Source organism: Embiotoca jacksoni, unplaced genomic scaffold (assembly GCF_022577435.1).
Source record: "Embiotoca jacksoni isolate LCO1_2020_lvr unplaced genomic scaffold, fEmbJac1.0.p SCAF_10, whole genome shotgun sequence".
Taxonomy (NCBI): domain Eukaryota; kingdom Metazoa; phylum Chordata; class Actinopteri; family Embiotocidae; genus Embiotoca; species Embiotoca jacksoni.
In genome coordinates, this window is record NW_027185230.1 from 2,648,988 (window position 1) to 2,665,516 (window position 16,529).

At 41.5% G+C, this 16,529-nt stretch overlaps 1 protein-coding gene across 1 annotated transcript; it reads right to left on the minus strand.

Annotated features, from left to right (window-relative positions):
• Positions 1 to 4,196: 4,196 nt before the first annotated feature.
• On the minus strand, positions 4,197 to 12,242 carry barhl1b (BarH-like homeobox 1b). The gene is made up of 3 exons (XM_069161736.1): positions 10,890 to 12,242; positions 8,028 to 8,250; positions 4,197 to 6,768 (listed from the first exon to the last, which is right to left on the minus strand). Exons 1-3 carry the CDS (start codon positions 11,338 to 11,340, stop codon positions 6,474 to 6,476), a joined length of 969 nt encoding a protein of 322 aa, XP_069017837.1. The 5' UTR covers positions 11,341 to 12,242; the 3' UTR covers positions 4,197 to 6,473.
• Between the last annotated feature and the right edge of the window lie 4,287 nt (positions 12,243 to 16,529).

Sequence of the window (16,529 nt, forward strand, 5' to 3'; positions counted from 1 at the left end):
TACAGCTCGTGTGTTTAGACTAAATTAATCAATTATCATAATTTGTCATTTGATATGTGACTTACATTGTTAAATGAGAAATTGTATTCGAGAGACATTTTTTGTTTTTCATATCTATTTTCATAGATTATTGATTTAAATACTGAAATTTGGGCATCATATTTATTATTAAAAAAAAATCCAAAACATTTCCGTGCAGCCAGCATTATCAGGTAATGCTATTGTTTAAAAAAAAAAAATAGACCAACGCTGCGAGGGACACAACGTGTACTGCTTAAAAATGTAATTTTAGTTTTTAGCACAGTTGTAGATGTCGACGATATTTTGAAAGCATGTTCCATAATTCTGAAAGAATATCTAGCTTTCTTGTCACTTTATGGTATTTTATTCAACAAATATTTATTTCAATAAAAATCTTTAATATAATTACTGAACAGAAACAGTAAAAAAAAAATTTAAAAAATTGCCTAATTAGTTAACAGAATAGTGATTAGGCTTGTGGCCCCCTGATGATGGCCCTTGTATTTTCAGTATTGTTGAACTGAATGAGCTCAGTGTTGGTGGCGACATTCCCAGAAAAAATCCTAACTCGAGCAACAGGCTCGCTCTTCACATTCACTTGTGTGTGAGACAGTATACTTTTTTTTTGTGACTTGTGCTAACATTGTGAGTAAACAGTTATGACGGCCAAATAAACAAAGATCATTGACTGGACGATGAAACTTCAAAAGCAAGTGTGAATTCAAAAAAAAAAAAAAAAAAAAAAATGTTATGGCACGTTGTTTGGATATCTGAGGAGTGAGGTCCAAAAACAAAGCTGCAATGACTGCTTTTCACCATAGGTGCCGCCAGAGAAGAAATTTGCTTTAACCACTATAAATATGTAACACTATGAAAAAAAAAAAAGTTGCCAATTTAGCTTATGTGGTGATTTCTTAGCTTTGTGTACCGAAAACGAATTTCTTCCTGTTCAGCAAACATTGCTTAGTCAGCCTTAATGTTAGTTATCCTATGTACCGTAGCGATGGCGGGTAGCTACGTGTGCCAGACAAAGCTGACTGTAATGAACGGAGCGTTTGTCGTGATACATTTGATCCAAAGTCATAAAAGCCTACATCTGTGACGCATTAAGACGGTCTTGTAGTTTTTGTGTCGCCCATCATTTTTATGGACGTTACATTGAAGTCTTTGTGGTTTAACGGATGCCTGAACGGGTCATCTTCCAACTACCACGTGCTTGATTTCAGTCCGTCTTCGGGGATATTCCCTTTCCCCTGCAGGCCAGTGTAAATGTAAGAATAAGAGGTTTCAGGTAGGTGTGTGTGTGTGCGTGTGTGTGTGTGCGTGTGTGCGTGTGCGTGTGTGTGTGTGTGTGTGCATGTGCGTGGCAGCAGCAGCAGCAGCAGCAGCAGCCCCACCTCCTTTCTTCCCCTCGTCTATCCCCAGTTCTCTCTCGCCTCTCCTCTGCTGTCTTCCTCCCTAACCCTCCTTGTGATCCGAGAGGAAAGCTTTCATTATTTGCCGAGATTGGGATGTCAATCCCAGCGCCCCTGACCCGAGTTTGTAGTTCTCCCCCGTCATATTGAGGAAATGATTAGTGGGGTTATCTCCCCCTCCACTCCGCGAGGAGGCTTTCATTCCTCCTCGCGGCCCCCCGTACCTCCAGGCAAGGAGCGGATCTCTAACCGGGAGGCTGCTGCTCTCCTTTCACTCCTTCACACTCCCCCTCTTACGCTTGCTGATACTTCATCATGTAGCTCATCTCTCTAAACGCCTCTGTTCATTGCTGAGTCAGATTCATTTTAACGCTCACCTCCCTTTTCTCCTCGTCTGCTCCCTCATCCTCAGCTGCTGGGCCAGAGGAATTCAGTGAGGTGAAGGAAGTTGGGTGACTTTTTAAATGTAGATTCGGGTATAAAAGAGAATAAATATTGGGAATAATGAGGATTGGCTGGGGTCAGTACCTATATTTGTCCTACTTGTCTCCGCCTGCTGCTTTAAATTCAGCAAATGTAAAATATCACTGTAGCCTATTTACATTTTGTTTACTAGAAGTTAAAACAGACTGCCATATTTTAAAAATACTGAAATGCGTATTTTTGTTTCTCATTTATTTTGCTTTAAATGTTTTTTTATGTATATAAGAAAAGCCTTTTATTATTATTTTTTTGTATCATCTTATTAAGAGAGGGGGGGGGAACAGGCCTGAATGTGGAAGAAAAAAATCTTTGTCTTGGGTTCTTTAAAAAAAAAAAAAAAGGAAAGTTAAACACTTTGTTTGGAGGAATACACAGGAGGATCTGTGTGTAATAAAGTGGTTTTGCTTTGTTTTGAAACACTTGTGTGCTATGATGGCTTCAAAGGTTACTCCGAAATGACCTAAATGTAACTTATGTGAGATATAGAGCCTATACAGGCATGTGGGAATACATCTATGTAATTTCTTATCTGACTATAAGAGCAGATAATAGCCCATGTGAAAGCACATTTCGCTTATGCACACGAAATTAGTTCTTTTCGTTTATGGCCATTGTTGGAGGGGAAAAAGCTGCAAAATAGGCCATGCATTTCTTGAACATTTTAATTGATCTATTTTTCATCTTCCCCCGCGGATTTTTTTCTTAAACAAAACGCTGGCAGTGCATTGGAACCGTCTTAATGCAAGCTGCAGATGTGCCTCATTGGTCCTCTGAAAGGAAGAAAAGGAAATATAAAAGCTTTCACACGCGAGCACAATGCAAATTACGCTTTGATTTACTCTTAATTTCATCAAAAGGTTGTTGTGGTTTTTTTGTTTAGTTATTTTTTTTCTTTTGAATTATTATTATTATTATTAGGAGTCCACGGGATTAAGCAGAGTCACTGATCCTCTGGGTCTAAGCCTTTTCTTTTCTTTTTTTTCTTTTTTTTTGTCTGTCGGGAGCTCAACGAGACTCCATCCGCACTTCATTAACCCTGAGCCGGGGACAATCCACGGTAAGAGCCGGGGGATTTACCACCAGCCTTTCACATGCAAAGAAAATACAAAAAAAAAATCTACGAGTCATCCAACAGGACGCACGAGGGCCTTATATAATCAGCTGTGCACTTTGCAAGTATAACTCCCTTTACATAAAAAGGGCCGTCGTTAACTGAATCGGTCACGGGTCCTCATGATGGGACTATAATCATCTTTTGGCAAGTTGGGAGGTGATTTTTTTATTTTTTTTTTTTTCCCTTCTTCACTTTCCCAGTGCTTCAAACCTGCCGGCTCGGCTAACTGTAATTTTAATGCAATTTTACGCATCATAAAAGCGCAAGTTATCAGGCCGTCAGTCTGATATCTCACGGCGTGGTCAGCCACTAAGTGGAGGCCCCACATAACAGGTGCCATGCGTGGATGACAGCAGGGGTAGCTGGCTATCAAACCCATTATCGACTTTCAATTAAAACCTATTAAAGTCTTTTGTCTAATCGTTAACATCCTACACGCCAAGTCTTGTCCGTCAGCCTGAACTCCTTTAACCCCCAACGCGCCACGGCCGAATAACTTGGGTCCGCACAGACATGGAGAGGGGGAGAGCGAGGCTGGTGCACGGGTGGCTGGTTGAAAAATTTGTATGGAGGGGGGTTGGTGGCGGTGGTGGAGCCGCTGACCAGCTGTCCCCACGCTGATCCCCGGTCTGCAGTCAGCTCCAGCCCGGTCACCAGCTGTTGGAGCCGTTTGGCAGAGGAGCACACATCCAGCACCCTCAAGGAAAGAGAAGGATGGAAACAATCAATTTCCAAATGGGGATCATTTAAGGCACTTAAACAATTGCGCACATGACATTAATATTTTATCTCCTGCATTGTTTATGGAAAACGAATTGGAGTTGCTGCTGTTAATTTAGGAAAGTGGGAATAGGGAGAGGGGGAGGGGTGACAGGAGACTGTGGCTCCATTTTGGACAGAACACCCTTCTGCTTTGTTGGCCTCTCTCTAAAGACATTAGCTGGAATTGATCTTTGATTGCACTTTTAAACATGTGTGTGTGTGTGTGTGTGTGTGTGTGTGTGTGTGTGTGTGTGTGTGTGTGTGTGTGTGTGTCAGAGAGAGAAATAGGGGGGTTAATCGTGCATGCGCTACGTGTGCGCGCTTCTGTCAATTTCCAATCAAACCATTTCCACCACTTTGCAATCAAAACTGCGCGCACGAAAAGACAAAATAAACGAAGGTGGAATCAAAATTTAATAAGCAGCCTAATAAGGGCAAATATTTTTGTAATTAACACAGAATCACATTAACATTTGTCCACATGTCGTTCTGCAGATTTTTTGAAAAGGTTAAGAAAAGGGATGTTAAAGCACGTGCTCCACTGCTCCCCACTACGTCTCAACATTAAACAAATTAAATCAACGACACGAAACTAAACACAGAAGGGAAGTAGTTTGAGAGACATCTTCAAATTCAATCAAACACGTTTGTCTCGTAAGAACCTGCGAACCCCTTCTTATTTTGAATGTTTGAAAGTGCACCATGCATCTCCTCAACCTTTACTCAAAGACAGACATTTGTTCAAATCTCTTCCTCGTAAAAAAACAAAACAAAGTTTTAACAAAATATCAAGCTGTCAATTCAAGCTTTTTCCTCTTTCAATTATTATTTTGGTTTGGTTAGATACAACAGGCTTTTACTTTGGTTGGACACGAGCTTTTATTTTGGTATCAAACTGTCACATTTAAAAAAAAAAAAAAAATGTCTACAGCTCTACATTAAATTATTTAGCTTTTACGTCGAAATCATGTTAAACGAAGGCCATCTGTTTCCTAAAGTTATGTGTGAGTGCTGAAAATGACCTTGAAATCTGTTGCTTCATTAAAAAAATAGTGCAACAGCCCGCAGCTTCGAGCTGCTTTCCTATTGGTTGCATTAGACGACCAGTTGTTGCAGCCATTATGTCCACCTCTGAAGAACTCCAGCCTCAATGTCCACGTGTTGACATACTCCAGCAGCCACGTGATTAAACGAAAGACTTTTATTTCCACATTTATAAAAGTAATTCTCTTTTACATCAAATCCCCCCCCTTTTTCTCAGTTCAACTTCTGCTGTGAATTTCACCAACAAAAAAAAAAAATGAACTTCACGAAATGGGGAGAAAATTTTGGGGAAGTTAGAGGAACGAAAAATAAAAAAAATAAAAATCAAATAAAAAAAAAAAAAAACGATCCAGGAAATATACGAGAACCACTCCACAAGTTTGATATCTGCAATATACATTTTCACCAAAGGAGAGTATAACAATTAAGGGTTATCACGGCTTCATATGAAATAACAGAAGTAATGCACAACGTCTGTTCAAATACATCGAAATCAACACGCAGCTTGACCTGTGCACGCGGACCCGAGTCCAGTTTGGTTATCGAAAAAATACAAAATTAACCACTCACGTGATTGCCTCCCCGATGTCCCGCTCTGTGGGATAAAACTGCTTTTTTATTTTTTTTTTTATAAATGACTTGACAATTTTACTAAAACTGCAACTAAGAACAAGAAAAAGACTTTATATAGATTTATTTCTTTCCTCTCGTGTGTGTCCCTATAGGTGGGTCCAGGCAGGTAGTCCATCCTCTCGCACACAATATGTTTTTTGTTTTTTTTAAATGATTTCCTTTTTTTTTAATTATTATTATTCCTCTGACTCACTCGCCTGTATAGTTTCTGATGGCTAATCTAGCCTATTAAGTTAAAGTGGATCACCGTGGTCTGAAAAAGACACACTAACAGATCAAACAAACAACCAAAAAGTTTCTTTTTAAAATCAGTCTCTTTCGGTTAAAATGCAAAATATTCTTATGTACAGGTTTAGGACTGCAGATCAGCTTGTTCGTCATCAATGACAGATTTACAAAATAAAAATAAATAAAACAAACCAAAACAAAAAAAAAGCTGAACTCGTTGCTCCTTTGGATCCTACATTGTATTAAAATCACACGAAAGGCTGTTCGTTTCCGCTTTTGCCACTTCATGAACGCCCATAATAATAATAATAATAATAATAATAATAATAATAATAATAATGCCAATAGAAGGTGTAATTGGCATTGTACTGTAGGTCAAAGTGCCACCAACAATTAGAGTCAATCTGTTGGGAAAAACACTGAATACTGAAACTGGGTTTAAATAAATACATAAGTTAGATGCTCTGATTCATATTGAAAAATAAATAAGTTATAAATAAAGCTCCTGCCGACCTCCCCTCCCACCCCTCAACACAAAAAGAAAAAAAAAACCTCTAATTAGACAGTTGGAGTCTCCGTCTCAGCTTCGTCCACCGGGGTCATCACATGGTGTTCATCTTTTTTTTGTTTCCTTTTTCTTCTTCGTCGTCGTCGTCGTCACGTTTTTTTTTTTTTTAATCTTTTCTGTCTTTGTGTTATTTATTCTAACGAGTCCCAAGCTGCCAGCAAAAAAACAACAACAACAAAAAAAAAACACCTCAGTCGTGTCCGGCTCACCGCTGCTGCGTCGGCCGGGGGAGCACGCCGGCCATTGGGGGCAGCGGGGGCGGCGGCTCGCTGCCCCCCTGCAGTCCGTGCAGCAGGATCCGCGGCACCAGGGGTCTCTGCAGGGCCGGCGGCGGCGCCGTGGGGCCTCTGTACAGGTAGAGGGCCGCTCCGGGGTCCAGGTTGGACACCAGACTCTGCGGGTAGAAGTACGGGGATGGGAACATCCTCTGCAAGGCGGAGTAGTTCCCTGCTTCCGCCAGCAGCTCCAGTCCCACCGCCGTCTGCCTCTTCCACTTTGTCCTGCAGGAGATAAATGCGGCTTTACCCTGGAGCATATGCAGATCTATAAATTCTTGCAGTGTTTGACACGCTAAAATATCCAGCATCTGTTTACCTGGGATCCAATTAGAAGTTTTATTTTTTTTCCCCCTCTTTAAATCACCGAAATCTCCAACCTGCCACTTGTATTCACACCCACATGTCTGTTAGACTGCCAGTGTGCACTCCATGCAGGTGAATAATTCATAATAAAGATAATTGAGTAGATATAGTAGTTTGTTTGAATTATTAATATGCACACATGCAATGATGCATTATTCACACTCCAAAGTGTTGTGTTTTTTATATTTATTTATGTCATTTAGCTGCCGCAGAGTCAGAACTGGAGACAAATACATGCTGAAGTAATTCAACCGAAAACAGTTTTTTTACAAGACGGTTTCTCTGGTTAGATTATTTACAACAACAAACAAAAAAAAAAACCTGACACTTCCGCTTCCAACTATTTACAGGGTCATGTGACTTTAATTGTAATTGACTTTAAAAAAAAAAGTTATAAAAAAAAGTCATCTGATTGCATGAAGATGCTGAACATTAAAGAAATAAACTCAAAGCTGACAGGAGTGCCAGCCCTACAATAAAAAGGATTAGGGTTGGTGGAAGGAAAAATATGCCTCTATAATTTGATCTTTTTCTTTTTTCTTAAGAGCTCAAAATCCAAATCAAATAAATGATGTTAAAAAAATTTAAAAGTGAAAATCACACCACAGGGGTGATGTCAATCATATTGGCTACTGGAAATGTTCTTTGTGACCTGTGTTAGCTGAAATTAATCAGAAACGATTTTGATATTATAATTTAACTGTTGAAAAAACGAATTTCATCAACATAACTGGTTCCACATCATCAAGTATGTCCATTCATTGTTATGTCTTCTACAATTGAAGTTCTTTGGGTGGATGCTGCTGTTGGACAAACTTTTAAGAATTAACTGTAATGTTTTTTTTTTTCCATCTATAAGAACCGAACTATAAATCAATTAATTAAGAAAATAAAATGGCAGATTAATCAATACTCAAAACGGCAGGGACTCGTATGACGTTAACTCATTCCACCTTTGGGTGATGCTGAAAGGAAAACAAGGCGGACAGGGGTCATGAGCCATCCGTGAGAAACCTCACCCCCCCCCCCCCCCACACCCCCACTTCTCTCCCTCCCTCCCTCCCCCCGCCCGCCCGCCCGCCCTCCCTCCTAAGAAGCAGCAGCAGCAGCGTCCTTACCTCCGGTTCTGGTACCAGGTCTTGACCTGCGTGTCGGTGAGGTTGAGGGAGGCAGCCAGCTCCATGCGGTCCTGGACGCTCAGGTACTTCTGCCGCTCGAAGCTGCGCTCCAGCTGGGCCAGCTGGTGGTCTGTGAAGGCCGTCCGGGCCTTCCTGGGCTTCTTCAGCCGGACCTGAGGGCTGTCTCGACTGCTGGAGATCTCCCTGTCTCCCTCCTCTTTCACTGGAGGACGGAAATCACGCCGGAAAAAAAAAACACAAAACAAAAGAGAAGAGGGTTAAAACCGGAGCCAAGGCCTCTCATAGTGTTGACTGTAACCTCCACAGGGAGGGAAATAAATCTGTGCAGCAGCATCCTACAAGGCACACAACTATTAGTGAAATAAAAAAAAATAAAAAAAAATTGTAAATAATAAAAAGAGAATGATTCTAGTCGTGTACCATTTTATTAATGTTAAGATCCTTTCTATAATGTAGTAGAAATTCGATAAAAGAAAACGATATGTACTAAAATATTGGATGAAGGCAAAACTGGATTTTCATAACTTCGGAGTTTTTTTGTTTTTTTTATGTATATATTGGGAAACACTTTGAGCTGAATGTCATGTGAGATGTGCTTAAAAAAAACAACTAAAAATTCGTGTTCTCTCCTTCAAAGACGCGACTAAGCCAGAATTGTTACTTTGTTACTTATATGGCGTTTTATTTTTTAAATGTAATTTTAGTACGTTTACCGTCAGTATGAAAGGTCCCCCCCCCTCCCCCCCACCTCTCATACTGACGTTCCCCGTTGTTCTCCCCCCCGAACCACAGAAAATAAAGCCGGAAGTTTTATTTTGAATTATTTTTAAAAAAAATCACTGCTTGAACAGCTGCTTCCAAAGCGTAGTTAATTTTGAAGAAACTGTCAAAAAAAAAAAGAAGCTTTAAACATTTATTTTTTAAAGGGATTTAAAAATCACGTGTGATATATATATATATATTTTACCAGCATGCTGTGTTTTCTAACTTTCTGTGCAGAGTGTGAAATGGAGACAGTGCCTATAGGCTGTATGGGGTGTGTTTGATTTGGCCTTAAATTGTTATGAAAAGCTCTTCCAATATTCGCGCTTCCAATCTGATATTCTTCCCTTCAGCCTTTGTTCTTTTGCACCGCGGTGTCGTGTCAGGGCGAGCATTGATATACAGTACTTCTCCGAGAGAGAGAAAGAGAGAGACAGAGAGAACGACAACAAGAAAAAAAAACACGCACACAAAAAAAAAAAAAAAAAACCAGAACGAAAAGAAAAAGAGCGAGGAAGCGAGCGAGGAAGCGAGAGATCTTTGGTACTTGAATAGTTGAGTCGTCTCAAGAAGCACAATAATCCGCCTAATTGAGCCACAAGGGAAGGACGAGCCTTTCAACCGCGACCGGAGGAACTTCACAGGACCGTGGAAATGAGTGGAAATGAGGAGCCGGGCGGCCCGGCGCGGCTACAAATCTGATTAGCGCCGAGGACAAATTGCATCAAATCCCTGCTATATTACAGGAGGTGCGTTTCGTGGAAATCAAAGTTGCCGTGCAGGCGCTCCGTGGGCCCTGCGGCTCCCTCCATCAATCAGCGCGTCGATAAGCATCTCCATCCACCCGGTGACACGGCGCGAGCGCGCGGACACACGCGCGTACACAAACGGGATTTTGTTGAAGAAATTGATGACGCGGGACCGCATCGGTGTGTATCGATATCTTCGAGGAACAGCGAATTAGAAATTTTAAAAAAATATATACACAACTACAAATAAATATAACAACGACATATATGGGCTACCTGATGTATGAACAACAACATTAATATCAATAGGGATAATCATTATATTCTGGTGAATTAAGTTTGATGTTATTTCCCTTAGTCTACTGCGCTCGTGCTATTCCAGGCACCGCTTCATTAAACTGTCAATGGAGGTGACATGTCTGTTATGGCTGACATGATTGGAAACAGAGAGGCCCTTGATGGCATTTATCTGGAGGCGACCCTGTCATCTCCTCCACTCGTGGCTCCCTGACATCAACAGATGCTTTCTGGATATTCTGCTTAATCCAAAAGCTTGAAACGGACCAGGCGCGCGTGCAGACAGCCGCTGATTTATTATTTATTTTTTTAAATTAATAACTTCATGAAAATAAACTCATTCAGCCTGTCACCGTCCCGGGACACATCTGTATGTTGTCACCACCGCGAAGAGGTCGATCTTTGTTTATTGATGGCTTCCGGTGTCCTGATACTAATCACAGTGTCAGTTTAATGATGCGCCTGTTTTCCACAACATATTATTTTTGACAGTAAAACCACCAATTATTAGAAATTAATTTAACATCCATTTAAAATAATATATTTCAGTTATATCTATAGTTAATTCTTGTTTTTATAATTACTAATCAGTGCAGTAAAACACTTAAATATTTAGGATAGCATAAAATGAATGTTGTTGTTGCAACTTAATGCCCATTTTTCCACATTGCACCCCAAATTTTATATCAGACCTCTCCATGACCCCTTTATTTTATTTATTATTTAATCATTATTTAATGAGCTCTGTTCAAAGAAACAGTTTTAAAATGAGTTCTAAAGCCCCCGAAAAACAAATAACATAAGGCGAGCAGCAGCCGAGCAACAAAATGTAGTCTTAAAATGGTGAATAATATATTGTAATAATATATTCTGTAAAGTCCCAAACGACACAGCACTTCATACAGCAACAATAATTCTGAATAAATCATATTTTTGTGAGGAAGTCTAGTGAGCACAACCGGGCCAAATCAGTGTCAGCTTATCTCTCCAAGCCTCCTGACTGTGGCTCCAGCAGGCAGCCTGCCATCCTTACCTTTATATTCACTGTCTGACGACGAGTTGCTGTGGATTTTCTCCATAAAGTCGTCCGCTATCTTCGAGGCCAGCCTCCCCACCTCCTGAGTCGGCTGTCCATTGCTGGAGTAGGGCGCGCAGGCAGCCAGAGGCTTACAGTCCGCGAGAATATCTCTGATGAGGAACGACGAGGTCACGGTCCTCTGCTGTGACCCCGCCGATATCTGCGCATGCTGGAGGTGCGGCGGCAGGCCAACGCCGTGACCTTGCCTCTGGGCTACCTCCTCCACGCACTCCCTCCTCGGCGACGGAGGCGACGAGCAGCCGCTCTCCACGTCGGATCTCGGGCTGAACTCGAGAGGCGAGCGGCACTCCCCCACCAGGCTGTCCCCTTTGGACACCGGACTTCCCGGCCTGTGGGACAGCAGCGAGTCGATGCCAAAACTGGACCCATTGGCGGACGCCTCCATTGTCTTGATGAGGCCTCCTCAAACTACCATTTGGTATTCAGGACAAGTTTTATTTTCAGGGAGGAACGGGGGTTGTTTCAGTCTGATCCAGAAGAGGAGAAATGACCCCCTCCCTGCACCAACACAAATGTTTTAGAGACGCTACAAATGAAGATTATTCATCCGCTATTTCCAGTTACCTCTTTGGGTCTGTATAGACAAAATAGTTCCAGGCTAAGCTGCGTTACAACAAGCGTCCATGCGTCCGATTTTCTTCTTTTTGACAAGTCAACAAAAAAAAAAAAAGAAAAAAAAAAAAAAAGAGGAGTCCTCCTGAAATCAATGCTGGAGTCACAGTCGGTTCTTTTGGCTTCCTTCAGGATCAACTCCGACTTCAGGGAAGATGAGCCAGCTCCTGCTCAAATGATCTCACCTGCAGGACACGGAAAGACCCAGAAATAAAGACTATTTCTGGAAATGTTGGAGCAGCAGCGGCGGCGCATCGGTGTCTTCGGGAAAATGCGTTTCAGCACCATGGACAGGTGCAGACGCGTCAGACCTGAGACGGGACCGGAGGGGGGGTTTCAGGGCAGCAGCTCGTCATGTGGCCACACAGGAAAACTGCTCGCATTCCTTGAAGGGGAACAACAAAACCTTTTAAAAACACGAAGTAGAGAGAGAGAGAGGGGGCGAGAGAGGAAAAAGAGTCCGAGAGCTGCAGCAGGAAAAGACGGCAGTAAAAGAGGAAGAAGCGGAACGAGGCGATGCGCGCCGCACAAGCAAAAAAAAAAAAAAAAAAAAGGAAAGGTAAACTGGGTTAAGTAGTCACAACTGGCAAGTAAAGGGACGAGATGTGATCGGGGTGGGAGGGAATCCCAAAAAATTGAACTTGAGGAAAAGTCAGGAGCTAGGTTTTAAGAGCGCCTCGTCCACGTGAGTCCCCTGTGACAAGCCTTCATTGGTTGAGGGGAGCTGGAAGTGGACCTCCCTACACGCCCACTCTCCCTCCCCTCCTGCCTCTCCCATCCTCTCCTCCCTGGCTCATCCTCACTTTGATAAAAGAGACACTGAATTCATCAGGAGACTCAGATCCAACTGTTTACAGGCAATTTTCACACTGTTTGCTTTCATTACATCATTGATGAGGCTTATAATGGGGTTATTATGTGGATCGGCGCGCTGTTTTTCTTCTCGACTCCCTTTCTTTCACTGTATTTGTTTCCCACCTCCGCCGCTATACAGATTTTTACTCAACGCTTTAGATTTCAGCCTCATCACTGACTTGACTCTTATTTAGTTTTGATTAATTTATCAGATTATTTGTGTTTCGATAGGGATTTGTTTTTTAGGCTACAAGACGGCGAAAAATATAATAATTATTGTTATTGTATTTTAATATTTATTTCAAAGGACTGTTTTCTTTATTTTGCTATTTTATTTTTTTTATCATTCAATATGTTTCCTTTTGTGTTTAATTTTAGTTAAAAATGTCACCTTTAAAATCCCATATACAGTCTTTGTAGATCCATCTTGTCCACTGACAATATTATTTTTTTTTACCTTTTAAATAACAAAAATATATTTTCAGACGAAATTACATATAATATAATAAAAAGTTTTTTTTTCTCTTGGGAAGAAACAACATCTTGCCGTTGAACACTATTCATTGGGAACATATTAACTATCTAATAGTCCTTGGTAATTGTACACAAAGTCCAAACAGCGTGACGCAGAACTTCAAGGCGCGTGAAATGCCATTGTGCGGACTTTGAGCTCTATCCCGCACAACAGTTTGCCCCGCGTGACGGCCTCGACAGCCCCTAATAATCTAACTAACCCCCCTCCCATCATCATCGACACCCCCACACCTCCTCTTCTTCTTCCACCCCATGTGACCACCAGATTGGAGGCGCGCGTCGGTCTCAGACACCGGCAGGTTAGTGAATCCGCTCCCCGCTCCCATGGGGTCCCATCACGGCTGCAAGCTGTCACATGAGGCGGGGACAACACAGATATAAGGCAACACACACCCACCCTGACTTAGCTGTTTCTTTCTCCTCTGCTGGTGCATGAAAAGGAGCTGTGGTTTGATGCTTTCTCTCACAGGTTTTTTTTTGTCTTCCTCTCTTTATCCTCACTGCGTCCACAGGCTCCAGTAATGTTGCAGTGAATTAATCATAAGGTGATTAAACTGACTTCTTCCTCTATTCTGGTCATCGTATGGCCTTTCAAACTTAGAGAAGCTTTAATTATTCTGATTTGTTTCTTAAAAGACCCCCAATGTTCTCATTCACTTAATTTATTTTCAATTGTTTATCTGTCTGCACTTTGTCCATCAAAATGTAGCATAAATAAAGTGGGTCATTTTTAGATTAAAAAAGTTTACAGCTTTGTTTACTCCCAAATCAACTAAGAGGTAGTTTAAAAATTAAAATAAAATAGATTTTGTATTAATTGTAAAGGGTTGCACGCTGACCAACCAGATTTGAGAACAAGGTTGTTGTTTTTTCATTACAAATACTTTAGCTGCAACTATGGATCAATTTGATCATTGTTAACCTGTCTCTTATTTTTTTGATAATAACTTCATCTTTAAAATTTTAAGAAAAAAGTGAAAAATTGCCATCACAAGTTCTCAGAAATGAAATATTTAATTTACAACAACATAGAATTGAGAAAAACTGTAAATCCTCCCATTTGCAGAACTAGATATAAATGTTTGGCTAATTAAAACATTTTGATTTAAAAATTAAAATTCTCTGGCCACTAATATCAAATACGCAATGATGTGTTTAAAATATGTCTTTTGAAATTGCATTTTAAAATTATAAGCTTTTTTCGTGAAGTTTATAAACCCTTAAAATGTGTTTTCTGGCAGAAGACAGTGCAGCTAGACTGAAACTGTCTGTGTGTAGTGTAGATAGTATAGTATAGTGTAGTGTAATGATTTAGCTCATACTGCTGCTGGTTTTGAACACAAGTGTTGCTCTGGTCAAGCAAGCTCCATTTTTTTTTTTTTTTTTTTTTTTTTTTTCAGGAAGTGGTCAGAATTTGAGGGCCAGTGCAACTGTTACCCTGGTGATAACATACACACACACACACACACACACACACACACACACACACCATACACATTGTGGAAAGACGTTATTGATCAATGTTAAAGAGAGGAAACGGATGTTTTCAGGAAATAGACCGTGATCGGTCAGTTGCTGCCTCCTCACCGCTCACCTGGTTAAATCATACTTTATAATTGAGCCAGTCTAAACAGCCGCTCACCTTCCCCTCACATTTGTAGCAAAAACAAAGTTGCCACCCTTGGGCCATTTCAGTGAAGAGTAGACTGTTTTTCCTCTGACTTGAGATGACAGCTGTAATATTTAATTTAATCTAAGTTTTCAACACCAATACTGATAGCTTATTAAAATTCTATTCTGATCCGGCTACTTGTCTTTTAATATGTGCAGAAGTATCAATAATATAAAGCCCAAAACAAAATAAACTGGCACCAAGTGCAGTTTCATCGTAGTGGTGTATACACTGACCTGTCAGTGTTAATAATCCACCTGCAGACATGTGCTTTATTTTGTTTTGTTTTTCCTCTCTGCATTATTGGAATCCTGTCCATAAGCTTTACTACTAATAATGCCTGCTGGGCCTCCTCAGCTTTCCAGGCTTTTGTGAAGAGGGAAAAAAAAAAAGAAGAAAACATTGTGCTACATTTTATTTACTTGCTCAATTGAGCAGGCGTGTTAAATATGTATCTAGATATGTTTTGTAAAAATGTGTGTCGCCTTTGAATAAACTTTGGCATCTCTATCGTTTTGGAACACGGAGTAAAGCGTGTCTTTCGAGGGGGATGTATGTTAAAAAGATGACTCCTCTCAACAAACAAACAGCATTAAAAAAAAAAGAAAAAGAAAAAAAGGCAAGAGAAAAAAAGAAAAAGAGGAAAGGCGCTTGCTCTGGAGCTGCTGCTGCACCTCGGACCAGTCAGGGATGCAAATGATGCACCTGAACGCTATCAGGTACTGGAGTTGACAGAAAATAATGAGAACCCGCTGAATCTTTTATAAGGTTAACACTCACATTTCCCAGTCAGCTGTCACACAAGAAAGAATTTAGCACATGCATGCGGGCGAAATAAACCTTCATCGTCTCATTAATGCTGACAGGGCCCTGGACCGGCAGCTCCCAGCGCCAGCGCCGCCACCACCTTCGTTTTGTGTCGGTAATTTGCAGCGGAGACAGACCCTCTTCTCTCCTGGAGAGAAAGGAGGAGGAGGAGGAGGGAGATATTACGGAGGATAGCAGGAGTAAGAGGGGGAATGGTTGAGGATCGTGGAGCGAGTGCAGAAGAAAAGAGGGAGGGAGGGAAGGTGGGCCTGGGGGGGGAGGGAGGGTAGAAAGATGGCTAGCGCACCAGGAGTCTGATTCTCTCCTAATTGGAAGCATTGGGCATTGTCAACGGAGAATCTTCAGCTGCTCACTGACAGGTAGAGCCGTCAGAATGATAGCCCACTTGTCAGCGCAAAAGACCAATAAAAACAAACCACTTTTGATTTAATTGGAGGCCTAACCATGGTGTGTGTGTGTGTGCGCGTGCGTGAAGTAGAAATCGAGTGTGTGTGTGTTGCCTGCAGGGCCCGGGCCGTGGGGAGGTGGGGAGGAGGTGTGAGGAAGAGTGCGGGCATTTGTGTCTGTGTGTGTGTGTGAAGGAAATCATCACTCCAGCCATCAACGTGCTCACCCTGCCTCCATCTTGGCCATCAAGTCCTCGATCTCATCCGCCTTTTTTTTTTTTTTTTTTTTTTTTTTTACTGGGGGGCGGGGTTCACCGGGGGCCCCAAGGTGGGAGGGTTTCAGGAGAAGCAGGTTTTGATTCAGTCCCAGGAGGAGGAGGGCCTTCGTGAGCAGCAACATCAGAGCAAAAAAAAAAAAAAAAAATACATTTTCCCCCTCTTCTTCATTCTTCACCACCTTCTTCATCCTCTTCCTCCCTCATCAGACTTGGGTTCAGTGCAGGATGAGCAATGTTTGACATTTGTCGTGCTCCTGTGTAGATGGACCAGAGGAAATCAACATAAACTTTTCCTCTCCCTTGAAATCAAAGCGTCAACCAAGTGTCACGTGACTATGAAACTCCCCACCCAGTAATGAAACTCCTGTCACTATAAAGTTAAAATTGCCTCATCTTGTAGTTTGTAGTT